This window comes from Myxine glutinosa, chromosome 2, assembly GCF_964187855.1.
Source record: "Myxine glutinosa chromosome 2, kmMyxGlut1.1, whole genome shotgun sequence".
NCBI lineage: Eukaryota > Metazoa > Chordata > Myxini > Myxiniformes > Myxinidae > Myxine > Myxine glutinosa.
In genome coordinates this window covers 168659402-168683570 of record NC_136262.1, presented here as the reverse complement: position 1 = coordinate 168683570, position 24169 = coordinate 168659402, and the positions used below count along the sequence as shown (strand labels likewise).

General features: G+C 42.7%; 1 protein-coding gene across 1 annotated transcript; it reads left to right on the top strand.

Moving 5' to 3' along the window:
* The first annotated feature begins 1781 nt into the window (after positions 1 to 1781).
* LOC137422219 (deoxyribonuclease gamma-like) lies at positions 1782 to 19079 on the top strand. The gene is made up of 7 exons (XM_068108978.2): positions 1782 to 1932; positions 3472 to 3594; positions 10733 to 10845; positions 15191 to 15300; positions 15739 to 15887; positions 18021 to 18117; positions 18667 to 19079. The coding sequence occupies exons 1-7, from the start codon at positions 1910 to 1912 to the stop codon at positions 18808 to 18810; spliced, it is 759 nt and encodes a 252-aa protein (XP_067965079.2). The 5' UTR covers positions 1782 to 1909; the 3' UTR covers positions 18811 to 19079.
* Positions 19080 to 24169: the final 5090 nt, after the last annotated feature.

Genomic DNA, 24169 nt, shown 5'->3' with positions numbered 1-24169 from the left:
ATTTTGAAATGAAACCGCTTTTTGTTCGGCAGATTTTAAAAGAGGTTTAAAAAAACCTCTTGTTTTCTTTCAAATATTTCTTCACCCGATACTTTCCGACTCCATTTCTTCTTTATCTCTTCCTGTTGTTTAACAACTTTTGAAAGCAATTGATTATATTCCTTAAATTTTCTTGCTTGGTCTTCGGCATTCATTTTATTTATACGAGAAAATTATTGGTTATTATATCATCTTCTTTAACAACAATATATTTATATTTTCCAACCGTATGTTTCATAACACCCTCAAATTCCTATTTACTACATAAGGTAGAGCAGTTATCTCTCCAAAAATTATTTATATCTATTGAATTTAGTTTGAATAAAATAAAAGTATTAGCATTGTTTCTTATTGAGCGGCGAGGGAGTTGAAAGTATGACTGACTGAGATAAATACAATTACAAGAAGAATGTCGCCCCCTTGTATAGTAACTGTCCATAACCGTTTGGTTTCTCTCATTAACACAATCGTCAAAGATAACGAGATTCTCTTTTGTTTCATCTAAATCTTGGGGTAAAGGTATATCATCCGTATTATCTCTGAGAATACAAGTTATAGGTATAGACGATGTGGGTTTTGATTTATTTTTACCCTTTTGTTGAGTATCACAAAATAGTTGTATTACATCTTCAATGTTATAATCATTTGGTTTGTGTTGAAGTTTAAATACCCGATTATATCTTCTTTTTTAAGCCCTGCATTAAAACCTTGTGATAGTAGTTGATACTCTGGTTGAAAACTTGACTTTGTGAAAATTATTAAATTTTCATAGTCTAAAAAGTTTGGGGTAAGGAGCATCTTTAAAAGCAAACAGGTTTTCCCACAGCTGCTTAAACCAACGAATTAGACATCTTAATGAATTTGGGATATTCTCATGATTGTTAAATTTTCTCTTACTTTCCCAAACGGGTAAAAAATCACTCATTTTATATATGTTTAAAAAGAATTAACGTTTAATCATTCATCCTGTGCGTTATCTCTATTTGCATTATAATTGTTTATACATATTAGAAGTTTCTCAACCAAACGCTTAATTGCGTTTAAGTGTATATTGAAATATTCTGTCTTGTTGTTCATTCATTTTATATATACCAACAAAAAAATTGATTTTTTTTCGAAACATTACATGTTATTTTCAAAATCTACTATTTTGGGAAACAAGAGGGATGTGGAAGCCTGCCCTTTGCGTCACATGTTAGTTAGGTGCACCCTTTACCCCACTTGCGTCATATATAGAAATTTGAAAATGTGAAATTTTGGGACATTTTGGGGAAATCGTGAAAATGCGAAAAGGTGAAATTAATTATTTAATAATTTAATTAATTAAATAATTCGACCACTTGCGGTTTGTGGTGAGTCACCTCCTGTTTTGGGGGCAAGGGGGGATACGGGGATGTGGCCTGTCCCAGAACCGACCATTCTACACTACTATTGTGAAATTTACTTTATCCATTGTTTTGAATGAATTAAGGTTAATTGAGTCTAAATATGGACCTGCATCAATCCTTGTGCTTACTTTGTCTTTTCAAATGCACCCCATCATCAGTATATTATTGTTTGTTCTCTTCAGATGGTTTCACGCTGTGACATCAGCCTCCTGATTATAAAGAAATCTCAACAACAACACAACAGGCATTTTGAGGCCATTTTCCCTGCTGGAGCGAGGGTTGGCGGATCTGGAAAGAAATCTCAACAACAACACAACAGGCATTTTGAGGCCATTTTCCCTGCTGGAGCGAGGGTTGGCGGATCTGGAAAGAAATCTCAACAACAACACAACAGGCATTTTGAGGCCATTTTCCCTGCTCCAGCGAGGGTTGGCGGATCTGGAAAGAAATCTCGAAAGCATGAAAAAATAAACAAAGAACAAATGTTTGTCGACAACCTGAACAGGTTTGGAAACTTCACCAAAAACTGATTTTACAAAATCGATGTTTTTGCTGACCCTATAAGTGGCTATATGAGCATGAACAAGAACTTGTGTGAACTTTGCACGTGTAGATGAACAAGAGGGGAAAAAATAAATTTTATTTTTTCTGGATATGAGATCAAGGCTTGTGCAAGAGGTAACATTAATCACAAAAAAACATAAGTGGACACAGAAAACATATAATAAAGGGAACGGAAGACAAGATGGGGAGAGAGAGAGGGAAGCACACAAGTACAACAGCAGACAACAGGGACATGAGGAGATCTGTGGGAGGGAGAGGGCTTGGGGGGAGAGGCACAGGAAGGGGGGTAGGAGTGGGTGGGAGAGGTATAAAACAAATGGACACTGCCAGGACTTCCAGCAAAGAAGTCGGTAATTCAAAAAAGTGGATCTGGGGTGAATTAACGGGGGAAGAAAAGATCAAGGTTTTGGATGGGGGAAGATAAGAGATGGTGGTGAACAGCTGTTTTGAAGACCTAGAGGGGGGAGTGGGATTGAAGAGAGTGAGGGAGTTTGTTCCAGAGGCGGAAGAAAAGAAGAATGAAAACGTGAAGGTGGGCAGAAAGTCTTGATTTTGGCAGTTTTACCAGAAGAGGGTTGCTGGCAGATGTTGTACGACCTGAAGGAATATTTGGCAGACAGAGCACAGACAGAGCTGGGGGAGCTAGTCCAGAAAGGAGTCGATAGAAGACAGCGAGACCACCAACCTGCCTGCGGTGAGTGAGTGAAAGGCCCTTGAGAGTCAGCTTCATCGCCGGAGATTCCAATGATTATGAAAGCTTTGGTTTCTACAGCATGTTTTGAGACAGATCTGGAGACTAAATATCTTGTTATGTTTCATCATGTTAAACTAATGGATAATTCAGTTTAAATTTATTAATCTATTTTATTTACTTACTCCATTATGTCATGGGCTGGCAGGATGGCCCAGACCCAGAGCGACACACACTCACCTCGAATATGTCTCGTCTCGGTTTGAATCTCAGCACAGCTATAAACTGTCATCTCGGTGTTTCACATGCAGTGTGTGTGTGTGCAATGCCTTGGGTGGACGTTGAACTGGACATCTCATCTGCTGGCATTAGTTTTTGGACATTAATGATCCCACAGTGTCAGCGAAGGGTTGACGAGCGATCTCCAGCACTTTGGTCAAATTACAAATTTCTCTCCTGACTTCTTATGTCGGAGTAGCCACCTGTCCAGGATTGTAACTCGAGCCATATAAACTGCTTCGGCAGTACCGACGCTCGGTGTAGAGCATGCTTCATGATCGGATCTTTATTTCATCACATTTTACAATTACTTTGCAGATTGCCTGTTTTTCATTGCATATCTTCACGTGATTAGTACCTTTTTGATTATATTTACCTTTACCTGGTCCTTTGAAAGGAGTATTCATAAAAGTGCCTGGAATTTTTGAAAGAACATTTACAAGGCATTGAAATCAAACTTACAAAGACTCAGGTTTTACTGTTAGTTATTAATTGAGGCATCTCCCACAGGAAATACAGTGGAAAGACCTTCGCTTACATCAAGTGTGACATCTTCCCAGGATCGACAGGATATCGGCACGAGAGAATCGGCTCGAGGAAATCCCAGAAGTCTGTGTGTTTGATCATCTATCGGTACGTCATCTCATCATCCTGATCATTAAATACAAGGATGTGACATTAATTGTATTCACTGCTGTAAACATCGAGAGGTGACGTTTGGTGCACCAAGATTATTTGAGAATTGGACATGAATCGTGGATCAAAAAACCTTATTTAGTGGCTTTCTGCACATTACATCTGCAAAAACTAGGATTTTTGACTCACAATTCCATTGCCACCATCTCAATAATTCAATTCAAAGAAACATTTATTTCCATAGTTGCCAATATAACGAGTCAAACAAAAATATACGAAAGCAATACATCCGGAACTTGATGACCTCAGAAGGATACAAGCAAGACAACATGAAGAGAAGCAATATGGAGGCATCATCAGAAGCCAAGGCTTGTGTTGATATGCTTATGCACTCACAATATAAATGACAAACGATAAATTCGTTTAAATCTACCGAATGGTAAAAAATGAAGGAAAAAACATTCAAGAATACAGGAAATAACAATAACTAGAATAAACAGATAAAAATAATGAAATAGCAATAACGCAGAGATTTACAAGAGTGAACAACAAATGAACATGTGGAAAGGAAACTTTCAACAACACGAGATCAAATTTTGTTTATAGGAAGATTTAAACCGGCACACAGACGACTTTGCCTTCACTGCTCCAACAGTTCTATTCCCAAGACGTGGCCGAAAATAACGTCGTGTATCAATAGAGTATGATGTGCGAGAAAAAGGGAGAAATAAGTCATCTTGTGATCTCGTGAAATGAGTGTGGATATCATGAGCTGCTGTAAAATATCATGAAAAGACATGTGGAGAAGTTTGTTGATATGCTTGAACATAAATATCCCTGTATATAATTTATTAAATGTCAATAAGTGTCACTGTGTTAAGTTTGGTAAAAAGAAAGAAAAGGTGCAGTGTGGTCACGTGGATGAGAGAGGGTGCAGATCCTTGCAGCACTCTTTTAAATAACTGAGAGTGAGTGTAGCTGATTGTAACTAGAACGTGCACAGACAAGGTTACAATAGTTCAGGTAAGGGAGGATGAAGGCATTAAAGAGGGAGAACAATCGTGTCTTTCCTCGATCGTGTCTTATTATCAGTATCAAAAGTATCAAATTTAAATCTCAATTGGAATGTGTACATTTTTGTTGCACAATATGGCTTTGATTTCAATTTTTGTTTCCTGTTACAACCATCAGCTTACACAAATTTATAAAATACCAATCATTTTAAAATAGTAAAGCAGACCCCAGTAAGTATGGTGAGCGCATCTGGTGTGAGTATGGGAGGTCAGCGGTGTGATTCTGCACTTCAGCGAGTCATAGCAATGATTTTATAAATGGTGAGTACGACTTCCTTGCTTAATGCTCAACATTTGAAGAATAGATCAATGAAAAGCACCATATATTGGCATCCATGGGAAGGAGGAAATCTCAATCTTATCCGGGTGTGAAGAGAAAGAAACACAAAGATGGCGTCGCAAGTAAACACAATGCTGCTGGGAAGTTCGTCATGTGCCTCAAGCTCAGTGGCTGTGTTTGTTTGAAGTCAAGTCTGGTGTTATCACATGCATTACTGCAAGGTCGGTCTTGAGACTATGATAAAATACATCAGCAATGTTAATTAGGAGGAAGAACTCAAATATGAGGACTGAGGACGCCTGGAACCTGTTCAAAGACAGAGGCAGCCAGACATTAGAGAGACGTTTACCCAAATCCCAGCATAAAGGAATTGGAGGAAAACACAAAGTTTGGAACAAGCACCAAAATATCAAGTCAGCACGAAACTGAGAAAGCTGTAAACAAGCAAGGACAAAACTATGGCAGAAATGAGGTCTTCATGAAAATTATTTGAGAGAGGGATTGCAGCAGACAAAGGAAAACCCCAATAATATTGTCCTGTGGCTCGCTCATTTAACACCGAGAGGACGCCATGGATGGCTAATCGAGCTTAACGAGGCATCCGGGTCAATGGCGGATTTGACTATGCAACTACGGGAGGAAGAAGGGGAAGAATAAGAAGTGGGGATTTACCTGACACGATCCGAGCAGTCTTCAATCCTGCAAATTAATCTCACACAAACACGGGATTTGGAATGAAAGGGAAAATAATAAAAGGGTTTATTCAAAATAAATATCAGGACAGGGAAACATGCCAGAAAATAAATGTCCTAAATAGGGACATCCCCACAACTCACTTCAAATACACAACACAGGAATTAATTAATAAAATTAACGTTTTGTTGTGCTTGTGTGTGATGCGCCTTAGCTGTGTGTAGATATAGCGTCCGTCAGGAATCGTCCAGGCTCCGGTGTTCGGGACCCAAGTGTGCAGTCTGGGCATGGCTCCGGTTGGCGCGAAATGGCTCGGTCATTGGCGCGAACCGCTTGGGCGTTGGCGCGAACACCCCACTCTGCATGGTCCGTCTGGCGCTACACAGCACAGCACACAGGCACCAGGAGCACGGCACAGGGGAGGATGATCGTCAGCGGTGGTCTCTCCACCATCCTACGAATGTCCACACATTGGAACAGGTCCAACACGAAGGGATAGTCAAGGGAAAGCAAGAGGCAAAAGGAACAACTCTGGGCAGGAAGGAACCAGGAACGAGAAGGCCAAGGGAAGAAGAGAGAGAGGAAAATGCTGGCGAGCGAGCAGTTTTACGCTCCGGTCTTCCGACGTCAGCTCCTTCCCCTCCAACCAGTGCGGCGCTTCTAACCTTCCCAAATCTTCTGATCTCCTCCGTCCCTTCCCATTGGCCGAGCTCTTGGTGCCCTGCTCCATGCCGTTGGTCGATGGCCAACCACAAGTCCTTCTTTTTCTCTCCAATCACGAGGAAGCTCTCTGCCCTACTCTGCCAATCGGTGTGGTGTTTGCTGCTCGCCTGTCCGCCTGTCCAATCAAGAGTTCTCCCGGGCGTGGATCCCAGCCTGCCTGGTCAATGCGTGAAAGCCATGGTGTACCACTGCGCGGCCGCTGCCTGCTTGTCTTTCCAGTCAGTTCTTGTAAGGGGGGTGATTTAATGAAGGTGTGCACTAAGGGCCTATCTGATGTCTATAAGAGTGCGTTGCCATAAGGGACAAAGGAATGATCACCAGGTCTGACACACAGGGGTCTTATCTTAGTCCCTACAACTATTTAACACACGAACATCCTTGTATGATCACAGGTATACACTTGATCCTACAAACCGGGCTAAACACAGAACTACTTATTGAACATCTAGGTGGTTCTAGCTATAACGACAGACGTAGCATAATACCTACACAGATCTACCTAGATCTAGATATGCCTACCCAACCGACATTACAATATTTAGACTTACGTGAAGAACCAAACAAGGACCAAGCTGAATTATTCAATGAAGTGTGAACACTATTTTTTGTCAAGTGTACACCATTGAATATCGACAAGTAATTCTAGAACCAGATCAGGTACATGTCACAGATATTGCAGAGCGCATTTACGCAACTGAGGAGGAAGTTACAAAACAACTGAAATGATTGAAACAAGACAGGTTCCAAGGACAAGATAAGATCCATTCCAAGGCTCTGAATGAAGTCGGTACATACATCTGTTTAATTTATCAGAAATCCCTTCTCAAAGGCAGAGTTCCATCAGCCTGGAGTAAAGCTGATGAAGTGTTGCTCAAAAAAAGGAAAGAGGAATGAACAAGACAATTATCAACCTGTAAAACTTCAGCTCTGTTGCAGGCAAACTCAAGGAAACGATACCGAGGGATGCCAATGTTGAACACAAGGAAGATAACGATCTCTTCATGTCTTTTTTTTAATCATACCTTTGCCATAATATAAACTTTGCAAGAAAGAGACGTCAGAGTAACATAAGACCCATCACTGAAATAAGTGGGCACATAGGTAGAGCTGCAACAACAGGTAACTCTATACATTGGGTCAATAAGAGATGGGACCTCCGCTTCTGGTTCCCATGGCGAGGAAGCGTTTTCCGATCTCTCCACGTCATCAAAGTTTAAGTATTTTCCCATTCGTGTCTTCGTCAAATTTCCATTGGTTATTTTATTGTGTATGTGTTACTGTGTGTTTCTAGTTAGTGTTGGTTTGTAATTCATGCCAACTTGTGTGTAATTAATCGTTTTATGTTTGCACCGCATTGCACGGCCTGGTCTCTCTCGGCTTCCCTCCCCCCTCCACCCGCCGTCGGTGTTTTTGTGAATTTAAGTTCTTTGCTTCGCTGTATTTGCTTGTTTCTTTGATTCTCTCTTCTCCCCCGAACTTCCCCGAACATCTCCCCTTTGTCCAACGTTTTAAATACGAAAAAAATAAAATAAAATAAAAATTCTTATTTCCTTCTCTCTTCGCAGGCCCTGCCTGAGGGCTGTTGTCTCGCCCCACCCCCTTTATCTCCTTTTCTTCCACCTCTTCCTTCCATCTCCAGCTGAAACTCACCTTTCCAATTCTAGTTTTCACCATACTCATTCAACCCTTTCTCCTTCAAATTGTGGCCCTGAATGTATTTCTCTCATCCCCCTCTCCCCCTCCCCCCCTTCCTGTTCACCTGTTCAGGCTGGAGTTCCACAAGGCAGTGTTCTGGGCCCTGTGTTTTTTCTGGTCTTCATCAATGATCTCTCCAACTTCCTGAAAAATCCTCTCTATCTCTTTGCTGTTGACTCCACTCTCTGCCACTCCATACCTCATCCCTCAGATCAGCAGTCTGCAGCCTCCTCACTCTCTGCAGACCTGGACAACATCACAGACTGATGAAACAAGTGGAACATGTCTTTCAATCCTGACATTTTTCACACACTCACTATGTCTCTCCGAAAAGACTGACTGGACAACCCTCCCATCTACTTTCTCAACAATCCTCTCCGAGAAGTTCTGTTGCTCATGCTTTTGGGTCTCACTATCTGCCATGACATTTCCTGGGAAAACCACATTTCCAAGATTGCCTCCAAAGCCAGTCCCCGACTGGGCATCCTCCATCGTGTGAAGTCCCGCCTTGGCACACCTGAGCTCCTCACCACTTACAAGGCTTTCATCCGCAGCTCAATGGAATACTGCTCTCTCCTCTGGGCTGGTGCTCCTGCCGCACACCGAGCTCGGCTTCACGCTGTGGAAAACCAAAGCTTTCAGGATCATTGGTATCTCCCGCGATGAAGCGAACTCCGAGGGTCTTTCACTCACTCATCGCAGGCAGGTTGGTGGTCTTTCTGTCTTTTACCGACTCCTCTCAAGCCTAGCTCCCCCATCTCTGTCTGTGCTCTGTCCACCAAATATTCCTGAAGGTCGCACAACATCTGTCAGCAACCCTCTTATGGTTAAACTGCCAAAATCAAGACTCTCTGCTCACCTTCACTCTTTCATTCCTCTTTTCTCCTGCCTCTGGACTCTTTCTCCTGCCTCCCCCACTCTCTTCAATCCCACTCCTCCTTCCAGGTCTTCAAAACAGCTGTTCACCACCATCTCTTATCTTAACCCCTCCAAATCTTTGATCTTTTTTTACGCCCGTTAATTCACCCCAGAGCCAGTTTCGTTTCGTAATTCACCCCAGAGCCACCCCAGAGCCAGCCAGCCAGAGCCCCAGAGCCAGTGAAATACCAACTTCTTTCCTGAAGTCCTAGCAGTGTCCTTGTGTCTTATACCTCTCCCACCCCTCCCCCCCCCATTCTCGTGCCTCCTCCCACCAAGCCCTCTCCCTCCCACAGATCTCCCAACGTCCCTGTTTTCAAATGTTGTGTTTGTGTCCTTCCCCTTCTCTCCCCATCGTGTCTCCCGCTCCCTTTATTATATGTTTTATGTGTCCGGTTTTTTTGTGATTAATGTCAGCTCTTACACTTGCCTCAATCTTGTATACAAAAAAGAAAAAGAAAAAAGAGATAATTGAAATATGTGGACAAAAGAACATTTATCCTGCTTTAGAAGTCATTGTGACGCACAAGTTGGAATATTGTTCACGAGTCTGGAATCCCGTCCTAAATAAAGATGAGGAAACACTGGAAATGATGCAAAGTATAATGAAAAAAAACTTATCGATGAAGTGAAGGATTTCATTCAGCAAAAAGATAAAAAACCATCCCAATTTTAAAGAAGAGGAAGAAGACAGCCGAGAGGTTACAAGTCTTCAGACGAAGGAACCAATTTGATAACATCCCTGAGCACATATTCTTCAGCAGAACACCAGACAAATGCACATGAGTAAAATGGTTCACGAGATTCAAGGGGCAATTTTCAGGAGATAAAGAAAAACATTCAGTCAAAGAACATTTATGAAGTGGTACAACACCATGAGATAAATGGCCAAGAGTGAAACAATCTACATTGAAACAATTTAAGTATAATCTAGTTAGTGCTGGAAGTATGACCCAGGGAAGTACGGCCCAACAGTTACCATGTGACCACAACGAAAAATTCAACGGATATGAAGAACAGTGAGATGACTGAAAATCATGGAACAAGTGGTTGCTTCATGTGTATTTGTCTGCATGAGTGTGTGTGTGTGTGTGTGTGTGTGTGTGTGTGTGTGTGTGTGTGTGTGTGTGTGTGTGTGTGTGTGTGTGTGATTTGTTGTGCAACTTCTCCAGGAGTCTGAGTCAAAGTAGAAAAAATAATCCTTTGAAATTGTGCGCTTTTGTCAGTAACAAAGAACTTTCATGTCTGAAAGAAGTATTAATTTCCTGAGAGGGACCAGTCCCTGAAAGGGGTCTTTGCTTTTGCAATCCTGGTGTCATGGGATAAACCCAAACATTAAATAAGCTGAAAACCCTTCATGTAAGAAATGTGAGCAGGACGTTTGTATTGCATCAGGTACATGAGTCAATCTAAGTTTAATGACTCGTTTTCTATGTTTGCAGGTTAGCCTGGTGTTGGCTTAGCGGTTAGGGTGTCGGCTTGGGATCCTCGGATCCTGGGTTTGCATCGCGATCGATCGCTGAATTAACACCAGCGGGGTTGACTCAGCCTGTCATCCTTCCGAGGTCGGCAAATTGAGTACCAGTTCACTGGTAATTCCCTGTGTGTCGCAAGAGGCGACTCACAGGGCTGGTGGCGGGAAGGGCATCCGGCCATAAAACATTGCTTCAAAAAGGGGACCAAGGTGCCCGAAAAAGGCCAACCCCTGCTCTGCGGGGAACAATGGCCTCTAATGGTGTTTTTATGTTTGCAGGTCAGACTTGGGAGAGATGACATATATTGCTTCAACAAAAGCTCGGCGAATGAAACATTATGAAAACTTTGATAAAAGGAGATTCTTCATCAGGTTTCAGGCCCAGAACAGCGGTCAGTATGAAAAACTTTCGCTCTACTTTACATAATGCTCTGTTATTGGTACAAAACAATATTTGCTACTCTGAACAAATATAATTTTGAAATTAAGGAGCGCTTCAGGTTGTCAAAATATATTTTCATAGCTGACGATACTCAGACGTAGCTTTGAATATAAAGCGCTGAAATATCACACATGTCTTATTGCCGGAGGGTTTTGGTTCTTTGTGGACTGAGTGCATCAAGAGCCCCCAATAAATGGTGACCAATGAGAGCCTCTTGTCTGGTTAGGCAGGAATATTTGGAATTTGGTCAGAGTGATGGTGATTGCTTCCTAAATATTCACCCAGTGACACTGTGGGATCATTCACATATTCCAGCCATAGTTCTGAGATGTGTTTGATCAGATGGTTTTGACTATTATTTTGTGGAGAAAGGATTCCTTTTGTATTCTATTGATGTTTTGTACTTGGAGTATAAAATGGCCGAACAATATCGCTGAGACATACGCACACTCACCTCCAAGCTATCTCGCCTGGGTTCGAAGCTGACCAAGCTATAAACTGTCATCCTGGGGTTTCATAGACAGGGTGATTCATCAATGTGTGTTCCGTCCTTCAGATGGATGTTAAACTGGGCCTCTCATCTGCCAGCATTATTTACCTGAACAAGTTCCAAATTCCTGCACACCTAGTTGGCCATGCTGCATCAGAATGGTGACCAATCCAAGATTGTAACATTCCAAATGAAACTGCTTCGGTAGCCTTACGCACCCCATGGAAGGAAAAGGATTTTTTTTAAATTCCATGGAAAGGTATTTAAATGTGTATGTGGAAGCATGATAAAATATCGTAATTTTCGAAAAGCCGAATGATAAATTGAAATATTCCATCCTGAGACAAGGTTCCAGAGGTGGAAGCATACATTTGGAGAAATAAAATATTGACCAATATTTTTCATAAAAAGCATCTCTATCAGAGTTCATGAAGATCTGAATACTACAAAAGTCGAGAACACTTGTGTCCTCATGGATGTCGCCAATATTCCCCTTTCCCTCAGCCCGGATTTTGTGTCCAAAAATATGGATTAAATTAAATATAAAGTAATTATTTTCCGTTACAACCCAAGGATATTAGGGGAGGAGAACGTTTTGTTGAATGCGTGTATCAACTTTGAACTCTCCTTTGCATCTCATGTCAGGATGAATTGATGAACAAAACTAAAACGACACTTGGTGGAGCGCAAACCTCTGCCAGGCGGAACAGTTTACGTTTTGTATCCCACTGATGGGCCAGATCCGGATTCGGACCGGAGCCAAAATCGAATTGGCTTGTTCTTGTCGCCTTCCCAACTCATCCCTGTAGTTTTGTCATAATCCATCTACAACTTCATGAAATATCATGCTATATATCGGTTTTTCCCCTTATCTCTCAATGGCGAAGTGATCGGATCCAGATGTGGATCCGGATCTTCACCAAAATCGAATCGAAAGACAATTTTGTCTGAATCCGTCCACAACTTTATGAGATATCCCATTCACAAATGGACAAAAGCAAACAGAAAGGGGTGAAAACGTAACCTCTATCCACCTTCTGTGGTGGAGGTGATAAGGTTATGCTTGACAGACATCATCATTCTGTTGGGTGGAGACATTCGCCAGTGTGTCAGAAAATAAAGAAACATTCTTGTTTTTGGTTTATCTTGCACCATCAGAGTTCTAAAAAGATGACACAACAATCATTCTTCCAATCAGGGAGTTCTGCATTTACTTCAGGTTTAGGCAGTCTAGATGAGTAATGGGAATTACCTGAACTCTTTTTTTTGTATACATAGTCGAGGTTCGTGGAAGAGCGAGTACTAATATGGTCAGGCCACAACAGGCCAAAAGGAACAGTAGAGAAGGGACCACCAACAGCAGCGCTGAAGGCTAAGATAGAGGCAGGAAAGACTTTGTCTGATGGAGGATGTCCATTCGGTGGCTGGCTTTGGAGACCAACTTTGAAATATAATTTTCCAAGAAAGATCATTTCTGATAGTGTAACCCAGGAGTTTGAATGACTGCACTTCCTCAAGAGGTTTTGTAGATAGGAGGGTTTGCCACATGGTCCTTTCAGAAAGAGATCATGAGAGAGATTGAGAAATGATAGAGATTGTCAGCATTGTTACACATGTTCCATGTGTTTGTCAATCTTGTGATTATTTTCAAGGTCTGAAGAGAGCCCATCTGGCTCTCTGTCTGAAGGATGGAGGATGTCATGGCAGAGGGAGGAGTCATCAGCAAATAGCTAAAGAGGACTTTTCAGAGAGTCAGCGAGATCATTTCTGAATATCAGGAATATGACTGGGCAAAAAACACTGCATTGGTGCACTCCAGCCTTGACAAAAAGAGGAGATTAATGGATGCACATTGACTACGAGAGTAGAAGTAGTCAGTAAGACATATGTGGGGTTGGCCTCGGATGCCATAGGCAGAAAGTTTGGAGAGCAAGGTGGGATGCCAGGCTTTGTTGAAAACACAATATTTATCCAAAGAGATGGCAAAGATCTCATGTCTGACATCGAGGACCTCCATCAATTGCTGGGAACATAGAAGCATCATGTCCAAAGTGGAGTGACCTGGACTGAAACCAAATTGGTAATCCAAGGTGCGGTTTTTGGACAAAAGGAAGGATTTAACATCAACTGTGATGATGGATTCCATGACCTTGTTGATGATTGGAAGTAAGCTGATTGGTCTGTAGTTGAGTGGGATCTGTTTTTGCACCTTTTTATTGAATGGAGTGATGTTGGCAGATTTTCAAGCAGATGTGAGATGACTGAGCGTAAATTAAAGGGTGAAAACAGAAGACAGCGGATGTGCAAGACAAGCAGAGCTCGTATTCAGGAAACGTGAGCTGATGCCGTCTGGTCCTGGGTGCAGGGCCGACGCCAGACTATTTTGCGTCCTATGCAAGGCCAGCTACTTGCATCCCCTCCCTCCCCCCTAAAAAATTTTTTGCCAACTTCGATTATTAAAAAGATGTTTTGTAGAAAAAATAAAAAGCAGAAAACTTGAAACTGCTAAATTTATTTTAAATTGCAAGAATAAGTACCATAAGATGCCAACAGCACCAATATTAAAGGCGCAATATCCATTAATATGGCAGTGGCCCTGTTACCCCACGCTTTGGGGCAAATGGGCTTTCACTTTAAAAAAATATGACACTTCATGTGGTTTGCAATGCAAAATAAACAAAGTGGTCCCTTTATGAGTGTGTCAATGGAAATTACAGATAAACAAAACAGTTTTTGGTTTGAGCAATAAGTTTTAGATATGCAAAATCAAAATTTTAAATAATCAATCTTTGATTATCTTTCGCAAATACAAAATAAAATATTTTGGCACACATCATTTTGAACTAAAGGGCACTCGGTATAATGCATACCTCAGCCATTGGCAACACAACTTTCAAACCTTTTACTTCACACACCTTTAAGTATATATACCATTTAAGGATACTTGGCGTAACCAACCCGTCATGTCACCACAATATTTCGCTTACAGTCAGACAGAGAAACAAACAAAAAAACAGACAAACAGAGTTAAAAATGTCTCATAAAAGTTTCAATTTCAGACACATCAACATCTCACTTTGCGTGCCTTTTCCTTTGCACATTTTGTCACAAATTCAACCAGATCAAGTGCTGATGCCTGGGCATGTTCAATTGATATCGTTGCCAAGCCAACTAGTCTCTTTTCCAACATTGTAGAGCGTATGTAAGTTTTTATAACTTTGAGCTTTGAGAAACTAGGTTCACCACGTGCCACTGATACTGGAAGTGTGAGAAGGATCCTCAAAGCAACGGAAACATTGGGCACATTATCCAGGAGTTTTTGTTGTAGTCGGAAGAGAAGTACTTCTTGTGGCAGCATAGACTTTGGAAGTCTTCGAGCTATTGCTACAAGTTCAGTAATGCGCCCCTCTGATGTCTGCGCCCCAGGTGGCTGCCTAGTTGGCCTAATGGTAGCGCCGGCCCTGCCTGTGTCAGAGTCAGAGACAGAGTACAGGAGAAGTTGTGTACGACAGGGAAGGATGGATACCGAGAGGAAATGGAAATATTCTGTTTTTGACGTATTTATAAACATGCGAATACATTTTGATATGAGCTATATTCAAAAAGCTTTATGAGCGAGACTCAGAACAGCCCTGCACACACCAAGGAATATTATATTTTCAACATACACTTACAAATGTTTAGTTGGAAAATAGAAAAAATATATTGTTTCTATTGGAGATGCACCTGGTGTTACCTTTTGTGCATGTCTGTTACTGAATTGAGTTTCTCAATTAGAAACTACAATAAATTTTGGTTTTCTCAGGTATCAGTGATTGCATTCTTGTCCCTGTTTTGACAACTACAAACGTGAAAAAAGAAGTTGATGAACTTTTTGATATGTTTGATTCAGTTGAAAAGCATTGGTGCAACAAGGTAAGAACAATATATAACTCGCTTTTATCACTTGGGCAGCTGTCCTATTGCAAATTGAATAGCCATTCTACATACTCTCGGACTCTTGAAATATTTTTATCACAACTATAAATTCAAGAGGTTATAATCAAATATTGTTCCTTTAATCTTTGGCGAAACTTTGAGACATGCTCCATAAAGTTTAATACCCATGTTGTAAAGACTCGGCTTGAATACGTACGTGTGTTTGGATGCATTCCTTCTTTTAAGGATCCAACAAGCAAACGCCATTAATGCTGTCATTAAAGGAGTTTCTTGGATTCAAATAAATTTTCACAACTACGATCAGACATCCCTCAATCCTTAAACTGGAAAGAAGGATGGAAATTAAATATATAATTCTGGTGATGGAGGATTCAAAGAGATAATGTGACCTTTTTCTATTTCTTCTACATACAGAATGTCATGTTTCTTGGAGACTTTTCCACCATCGCAAAATATTTGGATACGCAAAAGCAAAGCATGAACAATTATGACAAATTCCAATGGCTTATTGATGGCAAAATGGACACCATGGTGGAAACGGATATCAACTACGCAAATGACCGGTTTGTTTGCTATTCCTCAATTGCATTGGGACATTATATAGTATGAGCACCTACAATACTTTATGATGATACTATTTGGGAATATTCAGTTTCAACATTCACAAAAATCGCTAAATTGCAGTTCTCCCGTCCACACTCTGTCCTGATTCTTTAAACATGACCTACCCCGACTCCCTTTCCTTTGTATCCCTTGGTCTCAACCTATTTCCTTTTGGTTCCTTTTCCTGCAACAATGACATACCTTCAGCTGTTATACGCAAGCCTGGTGTTGGCTTTACGGTTGAGGTGGCTGGCTGAAGATCTTAGGGTCTTGAGTTCAAACCCCTGTCATGCTATTCAATAACACCAGGTGGGTTGACTCAGCCTGTCATCCTTCTGAGGTTGGCAAAATGAGTATCACTTATTGGAAACAAGGGAAACTGTATTCCATCACAATCCCACAACAAAAGCAAAATGTCAAAATATGGTCATCCATAAGAGCATTGTGGTGTTGTATTGTGGTGTCATTCCTTCCTTGTTTGGTTGTTTTGTGCGCTTTCATCCCTCAAGGTTTTTCCTTTTTTTTTAAATGTAGAAATAACGATGAGCTGTCTTGTTTTCATTGAATGAGCAGCCAATGTATACCAAATGGTGCCCATGACCCATGTGACCAGTTATTTCTGGGACACACCATGTCGCTTTTCCTAGTATATCGCAAATCTCGTTTTGACTCCGTTTTGACTCCCGTTTTGACTCCCACAACGTGTGGCGCTGAATGGGTTTCTCTCATCTCCTCTTCCTGTTCAGGCTGGAGTTCCCCAAGGCAGTGTTCTGGGCCCTGTGCTTTTTCTGGTCTTCATCAATGATCTCCCCGACTCTCTTGAAAATCCTCTCTATCTCTTTGCTGATGACTCTACTCTCTGTCGCTCCATTCTTCATCCCTCAGATCGACAGTCTGCAGCCTCCTCACTCTCTGCAGACCTGGACAAAATCACAGACTGGGCAAACAAGTGGAACATGTCTTTCAATCCTGACAAATCTCACACTCTTACAATGTCTCTCCGAAAAGACCGACTGGACAACCCTCTCATCTACTTTCTGAATAATCCTCTCCAAGAAGTTCTGTCACTCAAACTTTTGGGTCTCACTATCTGCCATGATCTTTCCTGGGGAAACCACATTTCAAATCTGGCCTCCAAAGCCAGTCGCCGACTGGGCATCCTCCGTCGTGCGAAGTCCTTCCTTGGCACACCTGAGCTCCTCACCACGTACAAGGCTTTCATCTGCAGCTCAATGGAATACTGCTCTCCCCTCTGGGCTGGTGCTCCTGCCTCACACCTAGCTCGTCTTCACGCTGTTGAAAGCAAAGCATTCAGAATCATTGGAATATCCCGCGATGAAGCTAACTCCAAGGGCCTTTCACTCACTCACCGCAGGCAGGTTGGTGGTCTTTCCGTCTTCTACCGACTCCTCTCTGGCCTTGCCCCCCCAGCTCTCTCTGGGCTCTGTCCCGCAAATATTCCTACAGGTCGCACAAGATCTGCCTGCAACCCTCTTATGGTTAAACTGCCAAAATCAAGACTCTCTGCTCACCTTCGCTCCTTCATTCCTCTTTTCTCCCGCCTCTGGAACAAACTCCCTCACTCTCTTCAATCCCACTCCACCCTCCAGGTCTTTAAAACAGCTGTTCACCACCATCTCTTATCTTCCCCCATCCAAAACGTTGATCTTTTCTATCCCCGAAAATTTCACCCCAATTCCACTTTTTGAAATACCAACTTCTGTCCTGGAAGTCCTTGGTGTCCTTGTGTTTTATACTTCTCCCACCCCCCACCCCTTCCCACGCCTCCTCCCCCCGAGCCCTCTCCCTCCCACACATCTCCCTGCTCTCAAATGTTGTGTGCTCTCAAGTGTTTGTGTGCTTCCCATTCTCTTGTCTTCCGCTCCCTCTTTTTATATATTTTGTTTGTCTGGTTGATTTGTTTGTGAAGTAAATGTCAGCTCTTTCACGAGCCTCGATTCAGTATACAAAAAAAAAAAAAAAAAAAAAATACCCATCATCCTCTTTGCCCTCCTCTGTGTGTACGGGTTTATTGCCCCCACATTTCCCCTTCATTTCTGAGACATAATACTCACGTGTTATTCAACTTACAGATTTGTTGCTTTCGGAACGGAAGTACAAAATGCTGTTGTACCTGGATCAGCAAAACCTTTCAACTTTTTGATCAATTACTCTCTCAGTCAGGAGGAGGTATGATGCAGTGTATACCTGCCACCGGTGGGAGATTCAGAACATACCGATTATTCATCGTGAAGTTTGATATTGACGGTTCATAGTTTTGTACTTGGTTATACCTGGCGTTCCATACAATCCGCAGAGGTACACCAATCGGGTTTTATATGGCCTCAAAGGATGAAAATGTTGTATTTTTACTTGATTTAGAATTATCAGGTTTACAACTAATACAGTTGTGTGTGTTCCATGGACACAACTATTTTTTTGGTTATCCCAGTTAATGGAAATCTCTGTTTTAAGATTACACTTTTTCCCCATTGTAACTGAGGGTTCAATGAACCTGGACCAAAATTTCAGGCGGAGATAAATGTCCATCGTAAACACATAAGATGATCAATGTTTGTTTGTGATGAGAAATACTCAGAGAAGAGTGTAAAATTCTCAACAATAGATGTTATCTCACAAGTCAACAGGTTGGAATGGAAAAGATGAGGTTTGAAATGTTTATGATGACATGTTGACAGTAACCTTGCTGATGCATTCCTCTTGCTCACACTCCCACAGGGCCTGTGTATCATGGACCATTACCCTATCGAATTGGACCTGGAGCCACCACCCCACGGGCATTCAATTGGCGGCGGGTATGCAAATAAAATTGGCGGCGGGTCTCCAAAACAAGGTGGCGGTTATCATGAAACAAATGTGTGATCATTCAGCATTTCTGCTAATGTTGTCTCTGTGCAAATGCTATGCTTAACATAATTATATGAATGATTTATTGAATAATTGGGAGATGGTATTCTGTTGGGTTCATCAGTGAAATAATGGGGCAGTCTTTTGACAAATTCTTCATATTATGCACGTCAATTAACCTTTTATCATTCTTCTTCTGATTTGCTTGCTCATCCTATACTCTTTGTGTAATGCTCTTGCATGAATGTCTTGTTTCTGCAAATAAAACTGATTAAACAGATGAATATTGTGTTTGAATTTGCTCATCTGCTGTTGATTTAAATATGGCTTCATTTAATCTCTCCTCGTAAATGTGTGAAGGCGATGAACTCGAAGAAGAAATCATTTGTGGACACATGCCATGCTATTGTCATTCTTTTTTTCTTTTTTTTTGTATACTGAATCGAGGCTCGTGAAAGAGCTGACATTTGCTTCACAAACAAATCAACCAGACAAACAAAATATATAAAAAGAGGGAGCGGAAGCCAAGAGAAGGGGAAGCACACAAATACTTGAGAGCACACAACATTTAAGAGCAGGGAGATGTGTGGGAGGGAGAGGGCTTGGGGGGAGGAGGCGTGGGAAGGGGGGGGGGGGGGTGGGAGAAGTATAAAACACAAGGACACCAACGACTTCCAGGACAGAAGTTGGTATTTCAAAAAAGTGGAATTGGGGTGAAATTAGCGGGGGTAGAAAAGATCATTGTACTGTATTGGGGACGTCGAGAGATTAGGTGGATGTTAATGACGAAGGGAGTGCTTAGTTTAATGGGATGACGGGGAAGCACGAGTTTTAGGGGAAAAGCAGCTAGATAGATGATGCTGTGTGTTTGAGGAATTGTGTATGGAGAACCAAAGGAATTGTGTTGAAGTGTATGGAAAAAGGTGTGTGAGCACAAAAGGTGTGCGAATTTGGTGTGTGAGATAAAAGGTGTGTGAAATAAATGGTGTGGAATGAGTAGTGTGGAAAGCTTTGTGTGGAATGAGTGGTTTGGAGTGCATGGTGCGAAGGATTGAATGAGGGAAGAGTGGAACCCATTCGCGAAAGCCCGGGGGGGGTGGGGGGGGGTAGTGTCAAGTCAGGTAGAGGGCTCAGGTAAATTGTTTGGATATTGACACCTGTGGTGCAGGTAGTGGCAATGTAGTGCTTTGGAGGGTGCATGAGTCAGTGAAATGACTAGGCGTGTGGCTTAATTGGTGCGTATGGTTATTGGGGCACTCCGCCACTGGTAGTTTGTCGGCCAAGTGAGGCCGCAGGTAGGCTCTGGGAGCCAGTTAGGGTAGTTATGAGTTGTTCAGTGGGGCCCGAGGATCCAAGGGAAGGACCCGGGTTGCCCAATGCCAAGGTGGGCATCAGGGGGTAAACTGCCAGGAAGGACTTTCCCCAGTTTAGGTAGTCGCAGGAGCAGGTAAGCTCGGGTGGCGACTTCAGGGGCGGAGGTGCACAGGTAGTTGGACCTGCTAGTGGAGCCACACGACCCAGCCCCGAAATTGTGCAAGGGCACAGTATGAAAATTCAGTGGGAGTGAGACCCAAATTTTGGAAGGCACCAGGTGGTCAATGGGAATTCGGTTTTTAGAACCACATAGTTTAAAGATGGCCGATTGGCCGGGTAAGACCCCGGGCAGTTTAAAATTAAATGTCAGTAGAGTAGTTAGGATGAGAGAAATCCCCTTCGCGCCATCCACAGCCATTCACCAAGGAGGACGAAGTTCCAGAATAATTTACAGAATCTGCACCATTTTAGGTGTTTGCAAGCAGTCATGGGTCACATGATATCTTGCAAAATTGAGCAGATGTGCACGAAGAAGAGCTGCAATTGGGAACACCATTTACAGACACATAGTTCAGCAGAAAAATGGAAATGATTTCCCAAGAGAAATGATGGATAAAGCTCACACAGCTGAGTTATCAGTCCCTTGAAGGACATGTTCCATGAAAAAACAGAACTAAATTGGTCGCCATTTATTTTATGATGGTGCAATGTTTGAAAACCTCATGCAGTTTTTTGGTGAATGTTCATTAAAACTTGAAGAATTTCAACACAGTGAAGGTTTTTGTCCAATTTTCCAAAAACGAGTCAAAAGTGGTTCTTTGTAAATGAGGTAGGGAAAGTATCACAACATCACAATTACCCCAGATTCAGTGACGTAATGGTTTAATAGTCCATTGTGAATCTGGGAGGTCGGTGGTTCAAACCCCGGCCGAGTCACACCAAATACTTTAAAATGGTATGTGCCACTTCCTTGCTTGATGATCAGAATTTCTAAAGACTAGGGCATGCCCGTACTATATATAAGCTAGGACGTGCCCGTACGTGGGTGCCCGTTCCTTGCCAAAAAAAAAAAAAAAAAAAATTTGTGTAGGGGTGTGTGTGTGTAAACATCCTAAGGCGTGCCCGTACGTGGGTGCAAAAAAACATGCGTGCAAACAACAACAACAAAAAAAAACTTTGAAACCACGTGGCAGTAACGACCACAGAACCCCCCCCCCCCCTCTATTTACATGAATGGTTTGGTCCATTCGCAACGACCACAGAACCCCCCCCTCTATTTACATGCAATGGTTTGGTCCATTCGCAACGCCAAAGCGAACGGCGAACGGCTAAATCGCCATAGCTCGGTAAGTACTTGTCCGATTAATTTCAAACCTTAAAAAGGCACATCCTCGGGTCCCCAGCAATATACCTGGCAAGTTTCAAGTATATCGGACCCGTGGTTGTCGAGAAACAGCGGTCACAGACAAACATACAAACACACATACACACATACACACAGAGATTAATGGAATTATAGATAGATGAAGTATGATGGCAGTGCCATTTCCAACAACCATAAGATGGCAGTTCGTAAGTAAGTGCGCAAGTGCAGGTTTGGAAGATGGCCTCCTCTTGCATCGAAGTTCATTGTCAAAATGAACCAAAATGAACCAAAAATCATTGGTCAAATCCATTTCTGGTGTTTGTTCCCCCTCCATCCCCTCCCTTACCTCAAATGGCCACACAGTTGACATCGCACGTGACAAAGCCGAATGCCTCAACTCTGTGTTTGCCTCAAAATCTTTAGTCCCAAACCCATCTCTCTCTGTTCCCACCTTTCCCAGTACAACCCAACTGCTCCTGGACTCTGTGTCCTTCTCTCCTGACGAGGTGGAGGAGTTTTTGTCTAACCTCGACTCTGATTCTGCAACTGGACCAGACGGCATCAGCCCACGGGCCCTAAAATCCTGCTCTGGCGCTCTATCTCACCCTCTCTCTGTTCTTTTCACCCTCTCTTTTGCTCAAGGTCATCTGCCAGCATCCTGGAAATCAGCAAACATTACCGCTTTACACAAAAAGGTGCAAAAACAGATCCTTGCAACTACAGACCAATCAGCCTGCTCCCAATTATCAGCAAAGTCATGGAATCCATCATTGCTTCGGGATATGAAATCTTTCCTCTTCTCCAATGGCTTGATCTCTGATCATCAATTTGGTTTCAGACCAGGTCACTCTACTCTGGACATGCTGCTTCTGCTGTCTCAACAATGGATGGAGGACCTCAATGCCAAACAGGAAATCAGAGCTGTCTCCCTTGACATTCACGTGCCTTCGATACGGTCTGGCACCCAGCTCTGCTCACCAAACTCTCCTCCTATGGTATCCATGGAAATCTCCATGCATGGCTTGCGGACGTCCTCTCTGGTCGAAGTCAACGTGTGGCCCTGAATGGATTTCTCTCATCTCCCCTTCCTGTTCAGGCTGGAGTTCCCCAAGGCAGTGTTCTGGGCCCTGTGCTTTTTCTGGTCTTTATCAATGATCTCTCCGACTCTCTGGAAAATCCTCTCTATCTCTTTGCTGATGACTCCACTCTCTGCCGCTCCATTCCTCTTCCCTCAGATCGGCAGTCTGCAGCCTCCTTACTCTCTGAAGACTTGGACAAAATCACAGACTGGTCAAACAAGTGGAACATGTCTTTCAATCCTGACAAATCTCACACTCTTACTGTCTCTCCGAAAAGATCGACTGGACAACCCTCCCATCTACTTTCTCAACAATCCTCTCCAAGAAGGTCTGTCGTTCAAGCCTTTGGGTCTCACTATCTGCCATGATCTCTCTTGGGAAAACCACATTTCCAAGCTGGCCTCCAAAGCCAGTCGCCGACTGGGCATCCTCCGTCGTGCGAAGTCCTTCCTCGGCACACCTGAGCTCCTCACCACATACAAGGCTTTCATCCGCAGCTCAATGGAATACTGTTCTCCCCTATGGGCCGGTGCTCCTGCCTCACACCTAGCTCGACTTCACGCTGTTGAAACCAAAGCTTTCAGAATTATTGGAATCTCCCGCGATGAAGCTATCTCTGAGGGCCTTTCACTCACTCATCGCAGGCAGGTAGGTGGTCTTTCTGTCTTCTACCGACTCCTCTCCGGCCTTGCACCCCCAGCTCTCTCTGTGCTCTGTCCCGCAAATATTCCTACAGGTCGCACAAGATCTTCCAGCAACCCTCTGATGGTTAAACTGTCGAAATCTCGGCTCTCTGCTCACCTTCACTCTTTCATTCCTCTTTTCTCCCGCCTCTGGAACAAACTCCCTCACTCCCTTCAATCCCACTCCTCCCTCCAGGTCTTTAAAACAGCTGTTTACCACCTTCTCTCATCTTCCCCCATGCAAAACCTTGATCTTTTCTACCCCCGCTAATTCACCCCAGATCCACCTTGTTTGAAATTCCACCTTCCTTTCTGGAAGTCCTGGCAGTGTCCATATGTTTTATACCTCCCCAAACCCCCCCCCCCTCCCCCCTTCCCATGCCCCTCCCAAACCCTCTCACAGATCTCTCGATGTCTCCATGTCTCTCGGTCCCTGCTTTCAAATGTGTTTGTGTCCTTCCCCCTCTCTCCCCATCTTGTCTACCGCTCCCGATGTTATATGTTTTATGCGTCGGTTTGTCTTTCTGTGTGATTAATGTTCGCTCTTTCACGAGCCTCGATCTTGTATACAAAAAAAAAAAAAAAAAAATTGTCAACGAAACTCGTATTATTATTTTCTGGCGGATCCTATCCGTCGCTTCCCTGCCGGAACAATTCGGACAGTGACCAAGTGATTTGGCTGTAAAGGGTATTTTTGTTTTATTGATTCATCAAATAATCGAGTAATTATTTGATTAATGACTTGATGAGTTGATTTTCAAAAAGTTACACATTCGGATGAAACGGTGGTGGTTTAGGTTTTCTATTATCCAATTGATTCATAAATTATTTATTTCTAATTATTTGCTTATTTTCTTTCTCGTCTGGACAATATCTGAGGCACCTTTTAAGCTCGACAACTGTATATTTGGACATGACAGTGACCAGGCAAT